The sequence below is a fragment of the Myiozetetes cayanensis genome, unplaced genomic scaffold (assembly GCF_022539395.1).
Source record: "Myiozetetes cayanensis isolate MyiCay16 unplaced genomic scaffold, myiCay2020 scf15, whole genome shotgun sequence".
Classification (NCBI taxonomy): Eukaryota; Metazoa; Chordata; class Aves; order Passeriformes; family Tyrannidae; genus Myiozetetes; species Myiozetetes cayanensis.
Window position 1 is genome coordinate 17,007,015 of NW_026087159.1, and position 23,896 is coordinate 17,030,910.

At 46.4% G+C, this 23,896-nt stretch overlaps 1 protein-coding gene across 1 annotated transcript; it reads left to right on the forward strand.

Moving 5' to 3' along the window:
* The first annotated feature begins 396 nt into the window (after positions 1-396).
* Positions 397-23,896, forward strand: MTMR8 (myotubularin related protein 8). Its single transcript, XM_050310635.1, has 14 exons — positions 397-479; positions 2,004-2,126; positions 3,041-3,203; positions 5,378-5,535; positions 7,134-7,262; positions 9,160-9,294; positions 11,474-11,606; positions 12,879-12,988; positions 14,012-14,137; positions 15,291-15,340; positions 15,938-16,138; positions 16,508-16,636; positions 17,537-17,663; positions 18,111-23,896. Exons 1-14 carry the CDS (start codon positions 456-458, stop codon positions 18,351-18,353), a joined length of 1,851 nt encoding a protein of 616 aa, XP_050166592.1. The 5' UTR covers positions 397-455; the 3' UTR covers positions 18,354-23,896.

A 23,896-nucleotide genomic window follows, 5' to 3' on the forward strand; every position in this document is an offset into this window, starting at 1 on the left:
GGCACGGGAACAGGAATTATAGCAGTTCTTCAGGATCCAGGCTGGGTATCCGCGAGAGGCAGCGCCGCGCTCTGAAATTAAAATATAGGGAAAACCTGATAAACAGGTATTATTAGCTCTGCTGAGTGCGCCAAGCATTAATGTGAAACGCGCCTCTGATCCCTTACACGAGTGGGGAGGACTATTAGCCCACTGAGGGCAACACTGCAGGCCGTACATCTTGAGAGGGAAAGGAGGCTTTTCCCTCAAATATTCCCTGGGAGGAGCATCCCGCGGGCTCCGGGAGGGGACCCCAGGAGCGGAACCTCGGGCCGTGCCCTCAGCGCTGCCCTCAGCGCTGCCCTCCCCCAACATGGCGGCGGCGCCGCGCGGCTCTCGCGAGCGCGGGGCGGGGCGGGGCGGGCGGTCCCTCATGGCGGCGGGGCGGCCCCTGAGGGCGGCGGGGCCCGGCGGCCATGGAGCACATCAGCACGCCGAAGGTAACCCTCACCGGGCTCTATTCCCCTTAGCGGCGGGCTTTGTTTCGCTGCTCCCCCTCGGGGCAGCACCCCCTGCGCGCCCTCGGGGCACAGCGCGGCGGGTTTGAAGCCGCGCTGTGGATGCGGTCGTGGCTCCGCCGCCGTGCAGGGGACGCGTCTGCAGGGGTGACACAAGGCGTTTGGCGGCGATCCCCGAAAATTTCCTTAATATCCACCCCCCTCAGTCCCAAAGAGGGAATCAAATGTGCTTTTTTCCCCCCGTCAAATTCAGTGGAACAGGAACTCCCGGGAGTGCTGTGTTCGGGCGGCTAAAAATAAATTGCATTTACTTCAGGCTGCTGTTAATAATTTAATTTTACCTTTTGCTGCCATGGAAGTTGTTATAGTGTTGTATTTTGGTTTATTCTCTACAATAGTGGTTTGGGGATGCTCCTTCCCCTGTTCCCTGCGGTGCTTTGCTCGTCCTGCTTGTATCTAGTGCCCTGAAAAAGGGAAATATTACATATAATAGTTATATTTGATGAAAAATATGACATGCTGGGAAGTCTTTCAACCTCTGCCTCTGCTCTGCAAGTTTCTCTGCTGACATTTTCCGTGGCTTATCTCAGACAATGTAAGAAAACTGACACATTCAATACCCCAAACTAATCTATCATACACTGTTAAAAAGCGTGGTTTTGTTATCTATCCAATTATTTTTCCCCATTATTTGTGCTTAATGGTGAAAGAAAATTTCCATCTACCTTCGTGAAGAGGCAAATAGGCCAGGAGAAGATCGATGAAATACTGTCAAATATTTTATTATATCTGTGCTGATGCTTTTTTTAAGCTGCTTTTTATTAATTAGCTCGATGTGGTTTATGAAATGCACTTACAGGCCAGGAAGTGAGATACAAGAAGTAGCTCCTAATGGTTTTTTAACAGGCACTTGGAAGTCAGACTGGAGAGGGCTGTTCCTTTCAGAGCAACACTTTGATTACTCTGAACACAGACAAGTCTTTTCTTTGCAGTTCTTTGTCTTGTTATTTGACAGCCTTGCCCAGTAACAAACAGGAATCATCTTGGCTACACATCCAGTCATCCTGTTACTCACACCGGTGCTGAACCTTGGCTGTTTGCTTAATCTTTTTGGCTTTAATTCATGGAGAAATAATTGCATAAAGCTGAGCTGGTGTTGCGGGGCAGACTTAGATTTTGTGTATTTTCCTGTCTTACTTCATGAGTTGCATATTAGAAGTTGAATGACTGGGGCTCAACAGGTGTTTAGATAATCCCTCCATCAAAGTTGGACATCAGGAGGAATTTTTCCACGGAAAGGGCTGTCAGACATTGGAACTGCCCAGGGAGGTTTGGAGTCCTCATCCCTGGAGGTGTCCAAGGAAGGACTGGACGTGGCACTCAGTGCTCTGGGCTGGGGGACAACGTGGGGATGGGGCACAGCTTGGACCTGATGGTCTTGGAGGTCTTTTGCAGCCCCGTGATTCTGGGATTCTGTGGTTTTTTCAGCCTCTCTCTGTGTTGCAGGTGGAGAACGTGAAGCTGTTGGATCGCTACGCCAACAGGAAGGCGGCGACCGGGACGTTGTACCTGACAGCCACCCACCTGATCTACGTGGAGGCTTCTGCTGAAGTCAGGAAGGAAACATGGGTATGTTGTGGTGCCTGGGGCTGTGTAAACACACGTATGTATAAAAGTTATTTTATGTCACAGGCTGATTTGGTTTGGGAGGGAGTTGAAGGATCATCCAGTGCCACCCCCTGTCCTGGGCAGGGACACCTTCCACCAGCCCAGGTTGCTCCAAGCCGCGTCCAACCTGGCCTTGGACACTTCCAGGGATGGGGCAGCCACAGCTTCTCTGAGTAACCTGTGCCAGGGCCTGCCCATCCTCACAGGGAACAATTCCTTCCCAATATCCCATCTAATCCTGCCCTCTGGCACTGGGAAGCCATTCCCCCTTGTCCTGTCACTACATGCTCTCATATCCAATATAAAAAAGTTTGGAAGTTCCAAAGCTGTAATGGCCTTTTATAGCCTTTTAATACCAAATGCTCAACAGAAACAGCTGGTTTGGAAGGAAATGAGCACAGTGGTGACATGACTTGATAGAGTTCACTCACAGAATTAGTGTCTGTTCAAAGAATGTAAAAAACTTGTGTAGTTTCCTCTCTCAAACTCAATATACCAAGCCGCCAAACTTGAATTTACAGCTTTTGGAAGTGCAGAATTAGCCTATTTTATTGATTCTAAAGCAAAGTGAGGATGACAGAATATATTGTATATGAGGGTGGAAGGAAAGCAAAATGCACCAGGTAAACCAAGCTGCACATCAATCTCTGTAAGTAATTTATGTACATCTGTGTTTTTTCAGTCCTGCTTTAGTTACCTGGCCTTTGGGTGCAGTCTGGGTGTTTATGTTTGATAAATAATCACATATAATCTCATTTTCAACTGCTAGTTAGCTGCAGGAACCATAAATAGCTGATTGTGTTACAGAAACTTCATTTCTGCTTGTGCTGCTCAAAGCCTTATCTGAAAAATGTTGTTTATTCCGTGTTTTTCAGATCCTTCATCACCACATTGCCAGTGTGGAGAAGCTGCCCCTGACCACAGCTGGGTACCCCCTGCTCATCCACTGCAAGAACTTCCACGTGGCTCACTTTGTGCTGGGGCAGGAGCGGGACTGCCACGACGTGTTCACCTCCCTGCTCAAGCTCTCCCAGCCAGGTACTGACAGTGGGAGTCTCTTCTGGGAATTCTTGGAGCTCTCTAAGCTGGAAGGCTGGGCTGAGCCCTGGGAATTCTGTGTCTGCCCCAGGTTTGATTTGGGCTCTCAGTGCAGGATGTGGAATCAGAACCAGCTTCTCCCACCAGAGACAAAGGGTGGGCTCGGGAAGGAGAGAGCAGGATATTTGCTTCCCACTTAAACACAGTCTTGGAAGCATACAAGAAATATGGAGAGAGACTATTCACAAGGGTCTGGAGTGACAGGACAAGGGAGAATGAAAGAGAGCAGGGTTAGATGGGATGTTGGGAATCAATCCTTCCCTGTGAGGGTGGGGAGACCCTGGCACAGGTTGCCCAGAGAAACTGTGGCTGCCCCAGCACTGGAAGTGTCCAAAGCCAGGTTGGACGGGGCTTGGAGCAACCTGGGCTAGTGGGAGGTGTCCCTGCCCACAGCAGGGGTGGGAAGGGGGTGATCTTTAAGGTCCCTTCCAGTCCAGGCCCTTCCATGGTCCTGTGGCAGTGGGAATGAACTGGTGTTCCACAAGTAACTTCTGGAGGCCCATGAAAGGTTCATTTGCCTGACTGAGTCTGTCCCAGGCTTTCTTCTGTCACCCACACTGAGTGTCACATCCCATCCCTGGCCACTGTCAGTCATTCCTGTGACCTGACTGCTTTCTGTGTGCATTTCTGCCCTCTCCAACTGACCCAGAATTCAGGAATTCCACAAATAAAGCCTTAAACGTTGGCATCTTTGATTTGTTTCCAGCAGCATGTTTAAGCTGCTCTGCACTGTTTGCTCAGCTGTGACACCCTGTGTTTCACCCAGGCTGCCCTGACTTGGAGTCACTCCGAAGGAGGGTGAGCAAAACATCCTCAAAAGCCTGTGGTCTCTTCTGGCTCCAGCTTTTTGTTCCACCATGGATGAATCTTCAGGCTTCTTGTTCTTCTTGCAGCACAGCATTCCACTGAGTCCCTGCCTGCCTTCTGCCTCTGGTTTTGGGGTGCTACTTCAGTGAACCTGAGTTGTGTTATTATTACAAAGGATGTCATTTGTAATTGCAATTTGTAAATTGGGTCACTGATCCGAGGGAGGGGAATTGATGACACCAGGCAACTTCTTGCTGCCCTTCACACAAGATTGGGCTCAGAATCCTGTAGGAGAAGTGGGGTTTGCTGGGTTTTAATTTTTTTTAATTGATATTAAGGCTTGTGTCTATTCCCAGCATCCCCCTTGTGCTCCCTGGAGTTTTCTTAGTTCTGGAGTTCGACTCTAGTGCTGTATCTGAAGGGTTTCTGCATTACATTTAAAAGCTGTCCCTGTCTCAAAATTAGAGACTTAGGTAGTGCCTTGAAGCTTGGGAGGTGTCACTGCAGGGGATCACACCAGTTTCTTGTAGTTATTTGTGTAAATGCTGTGGCTCTTTCTTTTCTTCTGCTTAAGGATTTTAAGAGTGCTCTGTTTTTGGTTTAAAATGTCTGTGTGTGTGTTCCCCTCATGTTTTTTTGGCGCAGGGATGGACAGCTGGGGGTTACCTGCTTTATCAGCCCCTGGCAGGTTTTCCTCTGCCTCTAGAGCACTTGCTGCTTGGGAGTTAGCTGAAGGAGTTATTGGCTGGATTTGCATTTTATGGAGAGGGGGGAGGAGACTGGGATGGTAAATGACCATTTGTCAGAGTCAGCCTTTGTTGGGCTGAAAGTAACACTCCAGACATCTCTCAGGGTTAGAACTTGCTGTTGAATGATGAACTTCCAGGTGTGCAAGAGCTGTTGTATGAACTCTGCACAGAAAATAGGTCTTCTAATATGTGTTGTCATTTATGGGTTAATGCTTGTGACATAAATCCCATCTAACATGCCTGTTGCAGTGAATTCAGGAGGAAATCATTGGTTCGGGAAAAATTACTGCTGTAGACTTACAATTAATTCTAGCAAAACGTTTTAAGCCTATTTCCTTGCATGTGGGAGCTGAGTATTGGAAATCCCTGAGGATTTCAGGACGAGTTGTCAGCACTTGGCACTACCCTGACCAAAATCCTATAAATATGGGGTTGAGAAGTTATAGATATCGCAAATGTTTTTCTCTGCAGCGCTGAATGATTGATTTCCAGAAGTGTTGGCCTCTCTCTATGTCTTTGCATCTGTAACTAGTTAATTTTTTTCTTTCTTCTTCCCAGTGAAACCTGAAGAACTTTATGCTTTCTCTTACAATCCTAAAATGTCTAAAGAGAACCGGGAAATTGGGTGGAAACTAATTGATTTAAAACTGGATTACCAGCGCATGGGAATTCCAAACGACTACTGGGAAATAACGGATATTAACAAGGACTATGAGGTAATTCCTGCCCCAAGAAGCCATTTAATGCAGTATCTCCATGTTGTTATTAATGACAGGGAGCAGCCCTGCTGCTGCCTCTGGGGAGGAATGAGCTCTCTTGGTTTTCAGCAGCATCATCTTGATGGGAAGTTGCAGATAATGATGCTACAGAAGAGCTGCAGAGTCACCTTGGTTTGCTTTGATCCCCCTGGCAAGGGACCAGAGAATTGTTCTGCTAGAGAAATGTCAAACCATCTGTTAGGAAAAGCCTGAAGCTCCCTTAGCTGCTTTTGGTATTTCCAAAGCCTGTCCCACCTGACTGGGGGCAGATGTGTAGGAGAGACATAAATGGCAGCGGTTTGCACTGGGGGGGGGTGAGGCAGGGTGGAGAGGGACTAGGGAAGGAAGGAAGAGAAAAACAGCAAGAGAAAACAGGCCTTCTTTTGCTTGCTTGGTTGGATCTTCTGCTCTATCAGGGCTCTCTGTCATTTCAGTCCAAACTGGCTGCTGCTGTTATTTTCCTTGAAAGGCCAGCTTGGATCTAAACAACATTAAACAACAGCATTTGTCAGCAAGCTTGTTCAAAATCCTGTTCCACATTATTTCAATTTTTATTTCTTCTGATGTTGTGGAACAGTCAGACCTGGCTGTCAAAAAGCCAAAGCAAGCAGCTTTGAGGAAGAATCCAACATACTCAGTCCTGAATCCCTTCCCCTGCTCCCCACTCTCATCCCTGGGCAGCTTTCTTTGCTGTTACACTTAGGGTGGAAGAAATACAAGCCTGTGCTGTCAGAAGTGACAGCTCATTTTACCTGGCTGGGTGTTTGGATGACTGAATTGAGATGTGATGGGAGAGATGCTGTTTCCAGTAGCTGATTAGGGCACCTGAATGTGAGCAGCTCAAATCGTTAATCACTCTGAGGCTGCACTTGCTGAAGTGTAACTCTCAAGTGCCAGTGCTTTAGAATTTCCTCAGGGTTTCCAGCCTGTGTGTTACAATTGTCAAGCCTAATGTAAAGCCAGGCTTGGGGAGGAGCTTATCTGTGAAGTCCATGCTGAGAGACCGTTCTGGGTTGAGGTGAAAGGATAAAGCTGTTCTCTGAGGATGCTTCCTGATTGCTGGGAGCTCCTTTCCAGAATAAGATTTAGGGGGAACTTTTTAAATATAGTTGTTCTTACTTTCTCTTTTTGTGAAAAGGAATCTTTCCCTGTGAGGGTGGGCAGGCCCTGGCACAGGTTGCCCAGAGAAGCTGTGGCTGCCCCTGGATCCCTGGAAGTGTCCAAGGCCAGGTTGGATGGGGCTTGGAGCAACCTGGGCCAGTGGAAGGTGTCCCTGCCCAGAACAGGGGGTTGGGACAAGATGATCCTTCAGGTCCTTTCCAACGCCAACCATTCTGTGATACTAAATCAGAAACTTCCGTAAAATTTATGAATTTAAATAATTTCTAGGTTCACTTTCAACATGGATCCTCTCCTTCACCGCACTGTTTCATTTTGAACCTATTCCTGTATTATTTTTCTAAATAAATCTTAACGTCACAAGCTCGACATGAATTTTTCATGGGTTTTCAGTTGCTCAGTACCAATATCTGGGTTTTTTCTTTCTCCTCACTCAGGTTTGCAGCACATACCCTCCAGAAATCGTGGTGCCTCGAGCTGCCTCCAAGGCAGTGGTGATGGGAAGTTCGAAGTTCAGAAGCCGAGGGCGGATTCCGGTGCTTTCTTACTTGTATAAGGAAAACAATGTTAGTGCTGGCTTGGGGTGGGAGGGAAGGTTCCCCTTTTTGCCCAGTTCCCTTCTAGTGACAGGAAATAATGAAATAATTATTAGACTTGAGACATCTGAGAACTGTGCTTCTCTTAATGGTGTTAATTTTAGTTGGTTCTGAGTCATAGAAGAAGCCAAACATTTGAGGTGCATCCAGAGCTCTGCAAAAAGCCCAAACTTTCCAACCTGCCTTTTTTTTTTTAAATCAACTTTCAGCAATTCCTGCTGATGTGGGGCTTTTAAATCTCCTGTTTAGCTATATCCAATAATGTTTTACCAAGTTCCATGTTAACTCAGCTATATTTTAATAGTATTGAAGAGGAGGAACCACCCTGAAATAAATCCCCACTAGGTCACAATAAGTGAAGGTTTCATTTTTTTGTTTTTTCCACTGAAGACCAGAATGTAAATTTTTAACTTTGCTGCCTCAGCAGTGTTTTAGATGCTGATGTGAGGAAAATGCTATCACAGCCAAATTGTTGTTTCCCTGAGGAAGTGTGTCTTGACCTGGGCACTGCATGGAGTTGTGCTGGCAACATCCAGCATACTCAGTGCACTTCTGAGCATGGAACAGGAACAGCTGAGAGGGACAACTGTGGAAAAGAATGGTTTGGAAATAGAAACCAAGTAGAAAGCATGAGAAATTGTGGCCTTCCAGTGCCTTATGAAAAGGAGGGAGAGGGATTTTTTATAGGGGCACACAGTGACAGGACAAAGGGGAATGGCTTCCCACTGCCAGAGAGCAGGGCTAGATGGGATACTGGGAAGGGATTGTTCCCTGTGAGGATGGGGAGGCCCTGGCACAGGTTGCCCAGAGCAACTGTGGCTGCCCCTGGATCCCTGGAAGTGTCCAAGGCCAGGTGGGAGGGGGCTTGGAGCAACCTGGGCTAGTGGAAGGTGGAACATATTGCTTAGGGGATGGAATAAGATGGTCTTCGAGGTCCCTTCCAAGCAAACCCTTCTGGGATTCTGGGGTTCTATGGACTGCTAACATTTGGGATCCTGATCATCAGGCAGAGCACAGTGTGAGGTTTCTTGGCCTCACTACCTAATGAAGTTTCCCAAACTTCTTGCTCTGAGAAATGGCCCAGTAGGGTTTGTGTGGGTCCAGTTAAGCAGCAGTTTTCCAGTGAAAGGGAACACAATTAACGCCATTCAATGGGTGTTTGGGGTGGGTGGGAGGGGCTGTGGGGTCAGGGCTGACCCTTTGTGTATACGGGGGTGCTGTGGGCTCAGAGCTCCCCCTGTGTGTGTGCAGTGTGCTGAACCTGCCCTGTGTGTGTGTGGGGTGCTGTGGGGTCAGTGCTCACCCTGTGTGTGTGTGTGTGGGCTCAGAGCTCCCCCTGTGTGTGTGCAGTGTGCTGAACCTGCCCTGTGTGTGTGTGGGGTGCTGTGGGGGTGCTGAGCCCTGCCCTGTGTCTGTGGGTGCAGTGTGGGTGCAGTGGATGGACTGAGCCTGCCCTGTGTTGCAGGCTGCCCTGTGTGTCTGTGGGTGCAGTGTGGGTGCTGTGTGGGTGCTGTGTGGGTGCTGTGTGGGTGCTGTGTGGGTGCTGTGTGGGTGCTGTGAGGGTGCTGTGTGGGTGCTTTGTGGGTGCTGTGTGGGTGCAGTGTGGGTGCAGTGTGGGTGCTGTGAGGGTGCTGTGTGGGTGCTGTGAGGGTGCAGTGTGGGTGCAGTGGATGGACTGAGCCCTGCCCTGTGTTGCAGGCTGCCCTGTGTGTCTGTGGGTGCAGTGAGGGTGCTGTGAGGGTGCTGTGTGGGTGCAGTGGATGGACTGAGCCCTGCCCTGTGTTGCAGGCTGCCCTGTGTTTCTGTGGGTGCTGTGAGGGTGCTGTGTGGGTGCAGTGGATGGACTGAGCCCTGCCCTGTGTTGCAGGCTGCCCTGTGCCGCTGCAGTCAGCCCCTGGCCGGGTTCAGCGCGCGCTGCCTGGAGGACGAGCAGATGCTCCAGGCCATCCGAGAGGCCAACCCCGGGAGCCCCTTCATGTATGTTGTAGACACAAGGCCAAAGGTACCTTCCTGGGGTTCTGGGCTGCTGAAACCTCGGGGGGGAATTGGTAAAGCTGGTCCCAGTGGCTCTGGCCCAGCTGACTTAGCTCAGGTGCTGATAACGCCAGCCTTGTGGGGTCAACCCTGTAGGAGTCACTCCCTCCCTGATGATCCTTGTGCTTCTCTTCCAGTTCAGAATATTCCAGGATAATAACTGCCAGGCTGTGTGGGATCAGGGATGCAGGGTCCCTAGGTCAGGGTGTATGGCTGGAGAGTTGAGTGCTGTTGGGAGCTGGCACTCCTGGAGTGTCTTGGGTTGAAGATTGTGGCATTTCCCTGCAGAGTCCTCCATGTGTTGAGTTGGGAGGAAGCCTCAGATTTCAGTTCCATGGGGCTGGAGTCTTATTTATTTATCTATCTATTTATTAATTCATTTATCTATTTGTTTATTTATTTGAATATATAAAAATTAAAAAAGACTCCAAATATAATTATTATTTATATACACATAAATATGTTTCTATAAAATAGTTTATTTATATAAATATATTTTATTTCGAAAGTAATGATATTGAAGAAATATATTTATATACACTATATATTATTATGTTTATGATATATAATGTATATGTTTAGATATATATAAAATATATATAAATAGATAAAATATAAATTATTTTTTACATATTTGTTGACAGACCTGGCAGGAATCGAGGCTGTGTGGGGTCTGATAACAACTGAGAAAAGCAATTCCTCCTTTTTTTTTGCCTTTTAAAAATAACACAAGGGATGTGCAGCTTGAGGTTTAATACAGTTCAGCTCTTCTGGTCCATAGCCACTGTTTGGGGCCAGAACTTCAGAGCTGAGGGGTTTATTTAAGAGGATATTGATAAAGGACTTGCAAAATTCAATCTCAAATGACTGTCACCTCGAGGAACTGAATTTAGGAACCAAACTAAGGATTCTCTTGCAAGCATATGGGTTAGGAGTGTTGGTGTAAGCATATCAGAACACAGGGAATTTCACAGCACACAAGTATTTCAATGCAAAGGTTTCAGAGTGCTCTGACTGTTTTAAAATCGAGCTTTCTGAGAACCTGCTTTGCTGTTCAGATATTGCAGGTGCATATTTAGTTATATATATTTAGTTTTATATAAATATATATATAGAAGCTGCACATTTAGTTAAATCCATGGCAAGGGCAAGAAGGGAAGAGTCTTTTGGGGAAAATGGGGAATGTTTCACCTGTTGTTCCGGTGCTATTTTGCCTTTTTGTGCTGTGACATTTCCTAAAGATCACCTATTCTGCAATGATAGACATGTTTATAGCAATCAGTGCATGTTCTTTTGGTACAGGCAGCTTCCAGTGTCAAAGATGTTCCCCTGAAATCCACCTCTGATGGCAATTTTGTGCTAAAATATTTGGTGAAAAGGGGAGCATTCATAATTGGTGAATACCTTACTTTGGATGGTAGAACTGAAGCACTGGAGTTATTTGATAGATTTAAACATGGCTGTACCACACCTGACTTTTCCTTCCCTTCTCTCTGTGGAGGCAAATCCCTCCTCTGCCCAAATTAACCTGGGGGGAGGTGGAGCTGCTCTGTTTTCTGTCACCACTCAAGATTTCCTGTAGCTCTGGAACTCTTGGGGGTAATTTTTAGGGCAACTGGCTTCTTTTCTACTTCTTTTCTGCAGTTCCAGTTGGTTGCTGTATTCTTTCTGCTCAACTTGAATATTTCTATGTTTCCCTCAGGTGGCTTTATTTCATCTGTGCATGTATGTCTGTGAAAAGCTTTGGAATTCTCTTACTATTTCTATCCCACCATGTATGTATGTCACTGGGAAAAATGGCTTTCCTAGTTTTGCTTTCCTTTGCTTCTCTATGAATTTCCTTAGGTAGCTGCACAGTTAGGGCAGGCTCAGTGTCTCCCTGCCTGCTTTGATGAGAGCAGAAATTGGGCACATTCTAGTCAGGGTCTTAATGAGCCTCTGCATATGAGAGATGGACTGGAGACAGTGGTGTAATTTTAGGGAATTAATGTCTGGGAGGTGGGGAAGTACAGCTGAGAAACAGCTTTGTCCGGTCTGTTTTCTGGGAGATTTTAAAAAGGAGGAAAGTCTTGCAAAGCAGGCTCGTCTCTTTCCGTGGATTGTTGTAATTTTGCCTTCCTGTCTGTCCCACTCCCCGGGTTTGGCAGTTGAACGCCATGGCCAACCGAGCGGCGGGGAAGGGCTACGAGAACGAGGACAACTACGACAACATCCGCTTCAAATTCATCGGCATAGAGAACATCCACGTGATGAGGAGCAGCCTGCAGAAACTCCTGGAAGGTGGGAACAGCCCAGGGAGTGGCCTTTGTCACCCCTGGCTACTTCTGGACAAAAAGCTGTCCAGATCCTACATGCAGAGCATTGTGCTGGGAGCAGAGGGTGTCTTGCTTTGTTTGCTCTGTGGAAGTGGCTGGAAGTATCAGTGCAGTTAAAATGCTTTCCTGCTTGGCATTTGATTTGTTCTGGTGCTTGGTTTTGCAGTGGTTCAAAACCAGCAACTAACACTAACAGCATTCCTTCATTAACGTGCCAAATTAAAAGGAAAAGGCTAAGAAATATTACATTAGAAATGCTACATTTTACTACTAAGTCTCACAGTTGCTTCATGAGCTGTTGAAAGAAAACCAAGAGGTTGTTTAGGAAATACTTTTTGGGGTTTGATGGGTTGAGTTTGGAGTATTTCAGCGTTATCTGAATTGAATCTGATTTGAAATACAGTTTTGGCATGATCTTCCAAAGACTTGAATCTCATTCTTACCTGTCATTTATTTCTGATTTCTTTTGACTAAACTTGCTTTTAATAATGTATTAAACTATTTTTTTAATACATAAATATATTAGAATGCAGAGTACCTAAGGTAATTAAGCTCCTTGTTATCTTAGGGGAAAAAGCAAAGTGGGGCAGAAGAAATGCTTCCCTGAGCCATTGGGGATCAAGAGGGGGATGATCACAAGTAGGAGTCCTCAGTTCCCTGTTCCTGGCAGATTTATTTTGTGGTGGAAGAGGAGGCAGAATAAATACTTGTTTGCTCCCATATTCTTCTTCAGCAGTGATAAAACCTCACTCTCTGGTGCTTATGGACTGTTAGTGAACTTTATTACTGTCCGTATTTTCTGTGCTGGGTTTCATTACAGCATCTAAGTTGCCTTCAAGGTTAGACATGTTATTTCTCTCTCTGTAAATTAGAAGTCTCCTGTCTTTAAATCTCTGTGATGCTGAGGGAAAGGTTGTAGATGCGTGGTGGTGATTTATAGTGAAGTAACAGATCACTAAACTCTCACTTTGTTGGAAAAAACTCAGCTGAGAAAATAATGACTTACCATTGAAAAAAAGAGGATATTTTCCGAGCCTCAAGTTCTTACACAAACCAGGAGTTTTTAGTTAAGAATGTTAAGTATTCAGCCAGTACTTTCTGTGTCCTTTAGACAGGATGTTGCTGCTGACACTTTAAAAATATGGCTGTTAGGATACCAGGCTGTGGAGAGCTAACGAGGAGGTGCAGGAGATGCTGTTCCCAGGGTGTCAGCTCATTCCTTTGTGTTTGTTCTCAGTGTGTGAAATGAAATCCCCCTCCATGAGTGACTTCCTCACTGGGCTGGAGAACTCCGGTTGGCTGCGGCACATCAAGGCTATCATGGATGCAGGTGTCTTCCTTGCCAAGGTGAAGCTGCTCTCCAGCCTGCAGGTGGATTAAAAAACATGGAGTTGTCTGTTTGGGAAGGTATCTCTGGAGAGAAGCTGGGAAAACACTGCTATCCAGGTTGGCCTCAGCTCTCCAAAGCAACTTGGAGGACACAAGTGGGTCAGCCAGCTGGGCTCTCTCCTAGACACTGCTGTGACAGAGTGTTGGGATGTTGTCCTGTGTGCTGTTTTGCAGCAGGCAATTCCTGAGGCTTTATTAGAACTCATTTGAAACACCTAAACCCACAGAATGCGAGTAAAATGAAATAGAAGCAGCTCTGTACAGCAGAGCAAACAGCTCATAACCCTGGGCTCGTTATGCAGTCACCTGCCCTGCTTTAATGGCAGGATTCTTTTGACAGGTTTATTTGCTGGGTTTGTGTGATGTGGACACTGATTTTGATTGTTGAACACCATCCTCATTTCTGCAGAGCTCGTGGCTTTGCAGGTTAGGAACAGGAGAGAAGTCACCAGGGCTCTTCTGGAGGAGTAAAGGGTGTGCAGGAAATAACGTTGCAAGAGTTGTGAGAGTAATTGACTCTTACAATTTTCCCACGTAGCAAGCATGAAAATGGTATTTTGTTTTCCTGCCACTGTTACAAGGGGAAGAAGATGATCCATATGGGAGGAGGTTGGGATCAGCTCTTCTAATCTCTCTTGAAGTTCCTCATCTCCGTGTGTCCGATTCTTTACCCATACACCAAATCTTTCCTCAGAGGAGGAGACTGGGAATTCTTGGATTTTCAGGAGACCGAGTGTTTGAGATCACAAGGTCTCGTTCTTGCCAGTCTGTTGCTGCCAAGACACGCTGCAGCATTTCCTTCTAGTTGGGGTTTCTGTGGGTTGATGGAATGACCCACAGACATCAGTGCATTTTTATGGTCCAGATGAGAAGAGACAAATATTCCTCTGGACTTTTAGGTAAATACAGATGAAGGGGTAGCATTTATTTCAGAAATGAAGCTGGAAAGGTGCTGAAGTGCTGTGTGTGGTGTCTCCTCAGGCTGTGAGGGAGGAGAAGGCCAGTGTGCTGGTGCACTGCTCCGACGGCTGGGATCGCACGGCCCAGGTCTGCTCCCTGGCTGGGCTCCTCTTGGACCCCTTCTACAGGACCTTCAAGGGCTTCATGGTAAGGACAGCAATGGTGGAATTTTAAAAATTCGAAACTAAAAACTGCTTCCTGCATTGGAAATGTAAGCAGGCCCTAATTAAGTGGTTTTAGGCCATTTCCTGGCACAAGCAGGAGGTGACCTATATAAACCAGCTTTGATTCTGTAACGAGCTTTAATTGCTCTGAACAGCGTGGGCACAAAAGGCAGGGGTTGATTTACAATTCCCAAATCTTTGTTTCCTTGAATGTCCACAGGAGAGCCACTAATTAGAGATTTCAGCAAGAAATGGGTGAGGAAAGGATGCAGCTCTGGCTGCAATCCACCAAAAAGTGCTGTGGGAGCTTGTCATGTAGGTCTCATGAATTTCTTAGGAACAGGAGCAGTAAGTAACACAGACACATCCTTGGCCGTCCCCTGAGACAAGGGTTTATAGGCACAAGTCCCCTGACAGTGGTTATTCCTAAATGAATTAACCAGGAGTGTTAGGAGTGGAAAAACTTGATAAGCAATAGAAATGAAGCCTTTGAAAAACTCTGTTGTGAGTTTTTCCTACCTTCTGTTCTTTAAGCCTCTGCATGATGAGATCAGATATTGGTCTTTAGATATGATCCAGCAAGGCATAATGGATGCAGCATCAGTCATGTGGCTCCTGAGACATCTTTCAGGGAAACACTGCTTATTATTTTCCTATGGCTGGCACAGGGATTCTATTTAAAAGAGAAATTGGTGGTTCTGATTTCATCCTGAGCTCCTCAATACACAGCTGTATTTCTTATATTCCTATTTGTGTGTTAAAAGTTCATTGAATTCTAGTTGCTGATTTGTTTTGGTGAGTTAAATAGCACATAGGGCATTATTAAGCTGTTGATTCTTTTAGCTCAGTGTGCTTATGACTTTAACAACATAGAAACTCCCTCAAAATAGTACTAGATTTGCTTCAAGTTCTCATTCCAGCAATGCCATTGCACTGGTAACTGGATAATCTGTAAATCACAATTCCTGTTCCCATTGATTTCTGTGGATATGCTTGTAACTATATATACATGATACTTATATACTTATTATATACTTATTATATGTAAAGTCGTCAGCTCTTTAGGCTTTAGCATCAAGGCTTCCTTTTGCTTTTTTAACCGAAGTTTTTGTTTAATCCCTCTTTTGAAACTGCAGGTTCTGATAGAAAAGGAGTGGATTGCAATGGGCCACAAGTTCTCCCACAGGTGAGAGGAGCAGGTTATTTGGGTGGGGCTTGACTGGGAAACCAATCCAGTGTCTTGAGGTTAATGTGCTCCCAGAAAAAAATTCAAAGGAAAGCACAAGTCAGGGGAGAGAAGATTTGCAAAAGACTGGAGTTGGTGACATAAAGGCAGTATCTTCTAGGGCTGTTATTTCATCAGTGGGTTTTGATTACTTCACAGAATCATAGGTTTGAGTTCACTGTCTGAATTCTGAGTGTTTTCCTACCTGTAAAATTGTGTTATTTGAGGAGTGCTAATTATAAAATCACAGAATCATTAAGGTTGGAAAAGACCTCCAAGATCCTGAAGTCCAACCATCAAGGCATGTCCTCAAGTGCCACATCCACTGCAGGGGTGGTGACTGCACCACTGCCCCGGGCAGCCTGTGCCACCAGCAGTGTTCTGATTCATTCTTCACAGTTCCCTCCTGGGGGAAGATCTCAGCTGCTGTTGGTCAGGACTTTGACTGAGTTCAAAGCATAAACTTGAAAAACTGGAAAAAGACTTCCCATTTTAATGTTTAGGGGGCTCTTTCTGTGTTGGGTGCCACAGGATTTACCCCTGTTTACATCCCTGCAGGTGTGGCCACTTGGATGGGGACCCCAAGGAGGTGTCCCCCGTGTTCACTCAGTTTGTGGAGTGTGTCTGGCAGCTCATGCAGCAGTTCCCCTGCTCCTTCGAGTTCAACGAGAGGTTCCTTCTGGAAATCCATGACCACGTTTACTCCTGCCAGTTTGGCAACTTCCTCGGGACCTGCCACAAGGAGCGGGAGGATCTCAGGTGAGTAGGCAGTTTGTAGAGCCAGAATTGACTTGAAATGGCAGGGGAGGAGCAGGTTGGGTGTGTTTGTGTGTTTTAATATAATTCTAGGTTGGTTAAGGGTAGCATTGTCTTGGGAGATGCCAAAAATTTATATCCCAGAAGACAAATGTTTTAATTTGGACCACAGTAATAACTTGTAAATACCCCTTCTGGACTGGCTGGTGGATTATATATTCCTCTGGGATGTATCTTGTGTTTGTGTAATTAATCAGATAATGTGTAAAAATAATTCATAGCTCCCTTAATCTAATTCTGCTCTGAACAGTTAGAGTTCTTAATCCACTTGCCTCTTTTTTTTAGTGATTAGATGTTATTTATACTTGACAGAATTTTTGAGAAGACCCATTCTCTGTGGCCTTTCCTCTTACAGAGGAAGCAGGAATTGAGAAATCCTTTGTACAGAGGGTTTACAGCTTACAAAGAGCTTCAACCAAACACACTGCCTTTCAGCTTCCAGTAAGTTGCTCATTTAAGAAGGGGGGATTTCTTTCATTACGATGTAGATTGATAAGTCAGGTTTAATACAATAAATTTGTACTGAACAGCTTGGTTTGCTTTACCCTTCCCCTCCATTCCTCACCCCTAAACTGAGATTAGCAGTGCACAGGTGATGGTTAAATAAGTGCAGGTGCTGCAATTTAAAATCTTCTCTTTGGGGTTGAGAAAGAGGGTGAGGAAAGCTAAGGAAAAGCAGAACTTCAGATGTAGATAGAACCACACACCCCTGACTGCTTGCTCTCTCGCAGTTAAGTCACAGGGTGGACAGTTGTTTGAGAAAGTTCCTCCTTTTCTCCTTTTTAATAAGTATTAAGAAAGCCTTTCAAGCAGAATTGTGGTGCCCAGTCACACCCAGGCTGATGCAGTCAGGGTCTTTGTCCCAAGAAGGGTGTTCTGGTTGCTTGCCCAGGGTGTGGCAGCAGAGGTGGTGAGTTTGGCTTTGTTTGTGGTCCCTGCTGAGGGAGGGGGGGATGCAAATATGTTTTTAAGTGCTTCGTGTGGTTACTAATGGGCAAAGAGTTTTAATAAAAGCTGGGAAGTTGGGCACGCTGAGGATTTGAAGGTGAGCTGCCCAAGCCTCCAGTAAGTCTGCTATAGGAAAAAAAAAAGTGTATTTTCATCCTATTCTAAGACCTACTGCCATTTTTTTTAACTTTCTGCAAGTTTGCCTGTTGAGACAGAATTTCACAATCCAAGGCCGTGGAGGTTTCTTGCAATCAGTTACCTACCACGAGCTGTTGGAAATTCTTTAAGGAATTCTCAAAGAAAATTTCTTGAAGCAAATTGTTCTCTTAACAGAATACTGGCAGTAGGGCACGAGTGACCTCCTAATTCCCTTTCTCCTGCCCTGTTCTTGAGGTTCTGGTGTGGGATGTACAATCGCTTTGACAAAGGGATGCACCCAAAGCAGTGTGTGTTGGATCATCTGCTGAGCTGCACGAGCCAGAAGGTGCAGCTGGAGGAGGATGCATCTGAACTGGAAAACGTGAGGCTGTTTGTGTTTATTTCATATTTCAGGTCCCACGATGGCTTTGGCCAGCGTACCTGGGTTTGAATATTGGTGCTGGGGAGTTGTTTCGGCAAGCTGGGCAAAATGAGGGGTTAAATGAAGGCTCTGCTTGTAGTGGATTTGCTGTTTGTATTAAAAAAACCTGAAACACCCACAAACAAACTAAAATCACATCTAAAAATATATCAGTGAGAATTCTATCAGTGTCCTTTGCCAGTTTAATGTGGATGCTGAAACTTCTTTCTTAATTAAACATTGGTCTTTGTATCAAACACATAAAGATCTGTCCCCATGGGTTTCAGTGCTGGAAAAGAGGCACTGGCACAGGGCTGTTGTGTTGACAGCTGATTTTCTGTACATTTCTGACACCTGGGAGTAGTGGCTTTCATTAATTTTATTTTTAACATCTTTTCATTCGTGTAGAAACTTCCTTTCCTCGACGGTCCTTTGCCCGGTGAAGCTTCCTCCTTCCCCAAAGCAGGACATGCTGCTCCCAGCACTCCTCAGGACTATGGAGGGGCAGCACCCCCTGTGCTGAGCAATGGGACCTCCCCAGGGTCTGTGGGCTCAGCTGTGGACCAGAAGCACAAGGAGAACCTGTCCCACCACCACCAGGATCTCGGTGCCTCCACGGAGGTGTCGGCCAGGAATGCTCAGCACCAGTGAGGAGCTCTGGGAATGCTCAGCACCAGTGAGGAGCTCTGAACTGTTGGGTGACACAGGCTCTGGTGGGGTGACCCCACGGGGTGCAGACCCCCCCATTTACAGCTGAGTGTGAGTACAGGGTGTGCTGGGGGAGCAGGTTGGGTTTGGCACACATCCCTGCGCAGCTGGAATGATGCAGAGCTGCCCAGGAGGCTCCTGGAGCTCGTGTAAACTCGGTTTTTGGTGGAAACACGTGTGTTTTTAAGGTTTGTGGCTGCCTGCCAGCACTGGTGTTTGAAGCTGGAAGAAATCCTGGCCAGTCAATGCTGGGAGTTGGGCAGTCTTTGTAAGCAGAGGAGGGAGGATGCAGTCTGTCCGTGCTCAGTGCTGGTACAAGGTCATCTTAAAGTGATCAAAAATTCCAGTTCATCTTAAAATGATAAAAAAAACAAAACCCATCCTTTCTTAGCTGTGAATGACTCTCTGCATGGACCCTCACCTTGTAGCAGAACTGACTCAGTTTTTGTTTCCTATGCATTTTTGTTAAACAAAACCAAACCCCCTCTGCCTTTTTCTGAGGTTGTTCTCATGTCCAGCCACACCATGTGCTGTTTTTATTATTGTAGTGTAAAGTGTAGTGTTGGGTCTTTGTAGTCAGTATTTCTAAGGAGGTTTTTACCTGCTGCAGCCTCCCCAGGATCTTTGCTGATGCCCCTGAGTTCAGTAGCTTCTCTCTAAGCTGACCTCTCCAAGAATAAGTTGTTCTGGACCTCATTTACTGCAGCAAGCCAGAGTCAGCCTGGAACACGTGGATTTTGGACCGGGGGGGGATTAGAAACGAGAAAAGACAGGAAAACACTTCTGTGCCGTTTTTCCTCTCCTATTTTATGGTCTTGGTTAAGCTGAAGCAAGGCAGTGACTGTTCTAAGCTGGGATCAGTGTGCTTTCCCCACATCCACTGATGAGGCAGCAGTTAGAGATGAGCTGTGTTCTCCTGCTGAAATGGGGCCTAAAATGATTTTATCACTTGCTGAGTGATTACAGGGAATGCTGTCTTGGCTGTTAAAGTTACATGGACTGTTGGGATGTTTTGTCTGTGCCATCAGGATGTGGTGAGATGAACAGTGATTTTGTGACCCCTCAGTGGAACATGAAGTGGACACGAACACCCTGGGATGTGGCTGTGGCTCCAGGGCTTGTTAACACTACTTGGATTCTTCCATGTGCTGGAATGTCAGCTGGAGATGCAGGTTTAAAGCAGAGATGTGTATTGCATCCATACAGAAGCCCTGTAAAGAAACAAGGACTTTTTTTCCCCAAGGAACGGGTGTCCCTGTCACAAATGAGTGTCTGAAGGTCCCTCAAAGCATTCCCAGCAAAATCAGGTTTCATGGAACAGTGGAAGTGTGACCAAGTTCATTGGCAAGGTTCACTCTGCTGCTTCATAGATGGGTAAAGCACACACAGAAGAAGCAAATTAAAACTGAAAATCAATGACTGTAAAACCAAACCCAACCAAAAGTTATCCACCTGAAGGCTGGGGATGGAAAAGGGTCAGGATAAGAAGGAATAAGGGAGAGCCTCCTGTGGAGGCACAAGGTTCAGAGTGGACCACACTGCCAAACTGAGGTGGATCAACAGTTTGGGCCTAAAGGTTTCATAGGATCATAAGCAGCACTTAAATTTAACAGCACTGAATCCACAGCTGGAGGCAAACAACTTTCCAAAGGATTCCTGCAGGATTTACTAAAAGCACAACTCACTTGGAGGCTGCACTTCCTTACAGCTCCAAAGTACTTCAGGGGAGCAACATTCCCAGTCCATTGGCTGTGGCATCCCACAGCCCTAAAGGAGTGTGTACAGGCATATCCCTGGGAAAAATTCCCTTGGAATTCCGTGAAGGACTCGGGTTGGATGCCTTTGCATGTTCTCAAAGGGTTGAGGTTTCAGCCCTGGCTCCTCCAAGTAGAGCAAACTTGAGAGTTTTTTTGGCTCTGAGAGGTGTCCTGCTCCAGGGGAGATGCTGGTGCAGCCACCTGTGCTCCAGGAGAGCTCCAAGGGTCTCACTCAGGACCCCTGAGTTGGCTTTAGTCACTGTCATTTTCCATCCTGGCCACAATTTGGGTTAGTAACTTTGCAAGATCGATAAATAATGTTTAAAAATCAATAAAAATGTTGTTCTGCTTGTTCAGGCAAGAAAACTCAAGTTTCCAAGGCTGTGGGTTAAAAAGCAGGGGCTCATTATCCAGCAGAGCTCCTGGGAACAGCCTGTTTTTGATGAGCTCAGGAGCTCAGCCCAGGGGCTGTTTGTCAAGGTCAAGGCCTAAGGAGCATTTCTGAGGTCACAGCGTGGCCTGGGAGAGGTGGAGGATGTTCCACCCCCCCAGGAAAACTGTCCCACATTCCCTGTTCTGGACAAGCTTCTCCAGATGTGCTTAATTGCAGAGTCCCCTTGGGCGGTTAATTCAGGGTGCTTTTCTGCTTGCTCTTGAAACTGTTGTTTAGGTGCTGCTGTTAAATTTTAAACCCAGCTTTTCTCTTTTATGAAGCAAGTCTTGAAGTGAGCCTTCCCAGCTTCCAGTAAGAAGCAGAACCATTCCATTATAGCATCATAAAATGCAATATCAGCCCCCCTCATGTGTTTATAACCCAGGGTGAAACCACTGGGTGAGGTTTGGTCTTCAAGGCAAAGTAGAACAAAACCAACCCAAAACTCCCCTGAGTGTCTCACTCGGGGTAAGAAAAGATCTATTTTATTAGAGCTTCTTCACTGCCTGGAATGGCAAAGAGGAAGTTTTTTAATATTGGGGGGTTGTCAGTCATGAAGCAAATAATAGAGTTGTTTTCAAGGAAGGAGTGGGAGCTGAAATGTGTGATGGATTGAAAACCAAGCACGTGAAACGCTGCCCCAGGGATGACTTATGGATCAGCCCCGTCTCTGCTTTCCAGGTGTACAAGAATGTACCAGCTTCTTGGAGAAATCCCAAATGGGAAATGAGGCCCAGACAGGCATTTTTTATGACCAAGTATTCTAGAGATCATCAGTTCTTTTAATACCTTTAATGTCTCTGATTTTCATTTGAGATACTGAATTGTAGAGGGTTTTAACTGACTCCTGAAGGTTTCAGACATGCCATTGATTAATTATTGTGCAAAACCAGCTTGCAGGAGGATTCTGTAAATGTTTACACGTTGTCTTGTCTTTGGAATTGCCACAGATTACCTTGAGAAGGTTTAATTATTATTAATTATTCCTGATCTCCACCAAATCCCCTTGACTACAACATTACTCCAGGTGTGTGTAACCACCAGCAGGTCACTTCAGAGCCTGCAAGTGTTGGTAACTTGTAGTAACCTTGCTGCTTTCGACTTCAGTGACAGAACAGTGGTGACTTTATCCTGGGAAGTGCAAAAATTCATGTCCTGTCTTTTTAAACCTCTTGGATTTAATGTGTACAGACTTGGCCAAACCTGCAGTGTATTAAAAAATCATTCCTGCTGGTGCTGTAATTTAGGGAGCTGGAAAGGATTCCAGGCTTTCCTGGCTCTCCATGAGGTTACTGGTCTGAAAAGCCATTGGCAAGAAGCTTTTTAGTGCTGGGGTGCTTGAAGACCAAACATGAAGGTCAGGGGGGATCTCCTTCCTGAAGCATTGCAGGAAGCCTGTGTTCCCTCCTCATGGAATGCCCTGCTGACTTGAGTCTCTGTTCCCTGGAAGTGTTGTAGGAGTGGAAAAGCTGTTACACAGGAATCTGCTTCAGCAAGGCCTGTGTGGGTGAGAATTACTGGGATTTATTTATTCCTAGTGGGGCTTCCCTGCGTCCTGAGGTCAGAAATGCTGCTTTTATTTGGAGCCCTTAAGTGGACAATGCAACTTCCTTCCATTTGGATTCCTCTGACTGGGAGAACTGGGAGGGAGGAGGGATCTGTTTGTGTAAAACTGGTTCTTTTCTGGAGCTCCTCTTGCTCCACCAGGTCCCTCCAAGGCTTTCCTGAGACCCTCCTGCTGCACCCCACTGTAACCTTGCAGTGATAACCTTTAACACATTTTGTGGTGAAACCACTGCTTTGGAGTAGAAGAGGGACCTGTGGAACTTCATTTCTCAGTGGAAATGTCTCAATGGGAACTTTGGTGGATCCTTAAACTCTGTCTTGTTTTGCAGTTGGCAGAGAACATGCAGTGGGTGCTCCTTACTCTGATGGAAAAAAAGGGAATAATGGGTTTGTCCATAGTTTTAGTTCTCCATGGCCTTTTTATGGTGAGAAAAAGCAGTGTGTTAAAGGCTTTGGGTGTAGTTTCTTCCTGGCTGCCTGGTCCGTTCCTGTGCTCAGTGGTTGCCTGAGTAAAGTCCTTGGAAGAAAACTGCCCCTGCAGTGTGGCTGGTGCACAAATGCCTGGGATGGAGGAGGACACTTGCTTGGAGGCAGCTGGGAAGCTTTGCTTGCCTTCAGTTGTCTTCAGGAAGCTTCTGGAGTCCTGGAGAGCAGGATTTGCCAGGAGCTGAAGGTGTGCTTTGGGGGATTTCCACCTGGAGTGAGGCCTGCTGGGATTACAGGTTGGACTGTCCAGGCTGAAGAGTTCTGTGACTGCTGTTCCAGCGGGTTTGGAGCCAGAGAGCCCTGGCAGGAGTTCCCAAAGCTGCAGCACCCTCAGGAGAAGCATTCCAAAGGGAAGAGCTCCTGTTCCAGGCACTGCTGCCCTTCACCTCCTGGCAAACCTGGTCCTTGGGCAGCCCCAGTGCCTGAGGGTCCCCTCCCAAAGGATCATTCCTTGGCACAGGGCAGGGATGGATACCATGAGGGACCAGGAGCATTCCAGCAGTGCCTGTCCCACCACTCTGGGTGCTGGGGTTGTTTGTGTGGGGACCAACCCAGTTCTTCCTTGTTTACATCCCAGCCCTCACGCACATCCAGCCACTTCCCCGGGGGGAGGAGCTGCTCTGAATGTACCAGTTTTAATTACTGCCCAGCACTTGATTAATTAGCTGAGGAACCAGGTGGGTGCCAGCAGCAGTCGGTGTCATTTGTTGGGGCAGGTGTTGTAATTATTCCATTAATGTGACGTCCAGTTAATAATTACATTAATTTACTGGCCCCTCTGCAGCGCAGGAGGGGGACAGGAGGGCAGTGGGTGCTGTGCCTCCCCCACCATTTGTCTCTGTAAATGCATCTGTATTTACTGTAGCAGGTACTCCTGCAGTAACTCGTAGCACTGGATCCCACCCCAAGCCCGGGTGGACCTTCCCTGTCGTCCAAAGTGATCTCTGTGGGCACATTCCCAAACCTGTGTGTAGTGCTGGCTGGCAGTGTTAGTGGTGCTGTTTGTCTGTGTCACTGCTGAGGGACAGCTGGGTCAGCTGTGGGTGGTGAAACCCCCTGTTCCAGAACATTCCCTGTGTGTCACTTTAGTTCATGCACTGCTTGAAAAAGTAACTGTCCCATCTTTAGAGAAGCACTGTGGGTTTTTCTCTCTAAATGTATTTGTCCCGGGAAGTTACACTTGTATTATGGTTTATTTTTATTCCCTACAAAAATAAACACCTTGCCTTTTTAAAGTAAATAAA

Excerpts from the sequence above, each read along its gene's own strand:
- MTMR8 (XM_050310635.1), top strand. The coding sequence starts at position 456 with ATGGAGCACATCAGCACGCCGAAG. Across the intron at positions 14,138-15,290 it reads GGACCTTCAAGGGCTTCATG|GTTCTGATAGAAAAGGAGTG; the intron begins GTAAGGACAGCA and ends TTGAAACTGCAG. Across the intron at positions 16,637-17,536 it reads ACACTGCCTTTCAGCTTCCA|GTTCTGGTGTGGGATGTACA; the intron begins GTAAGTTGCTCA and ends CCTGTTCTTGAG.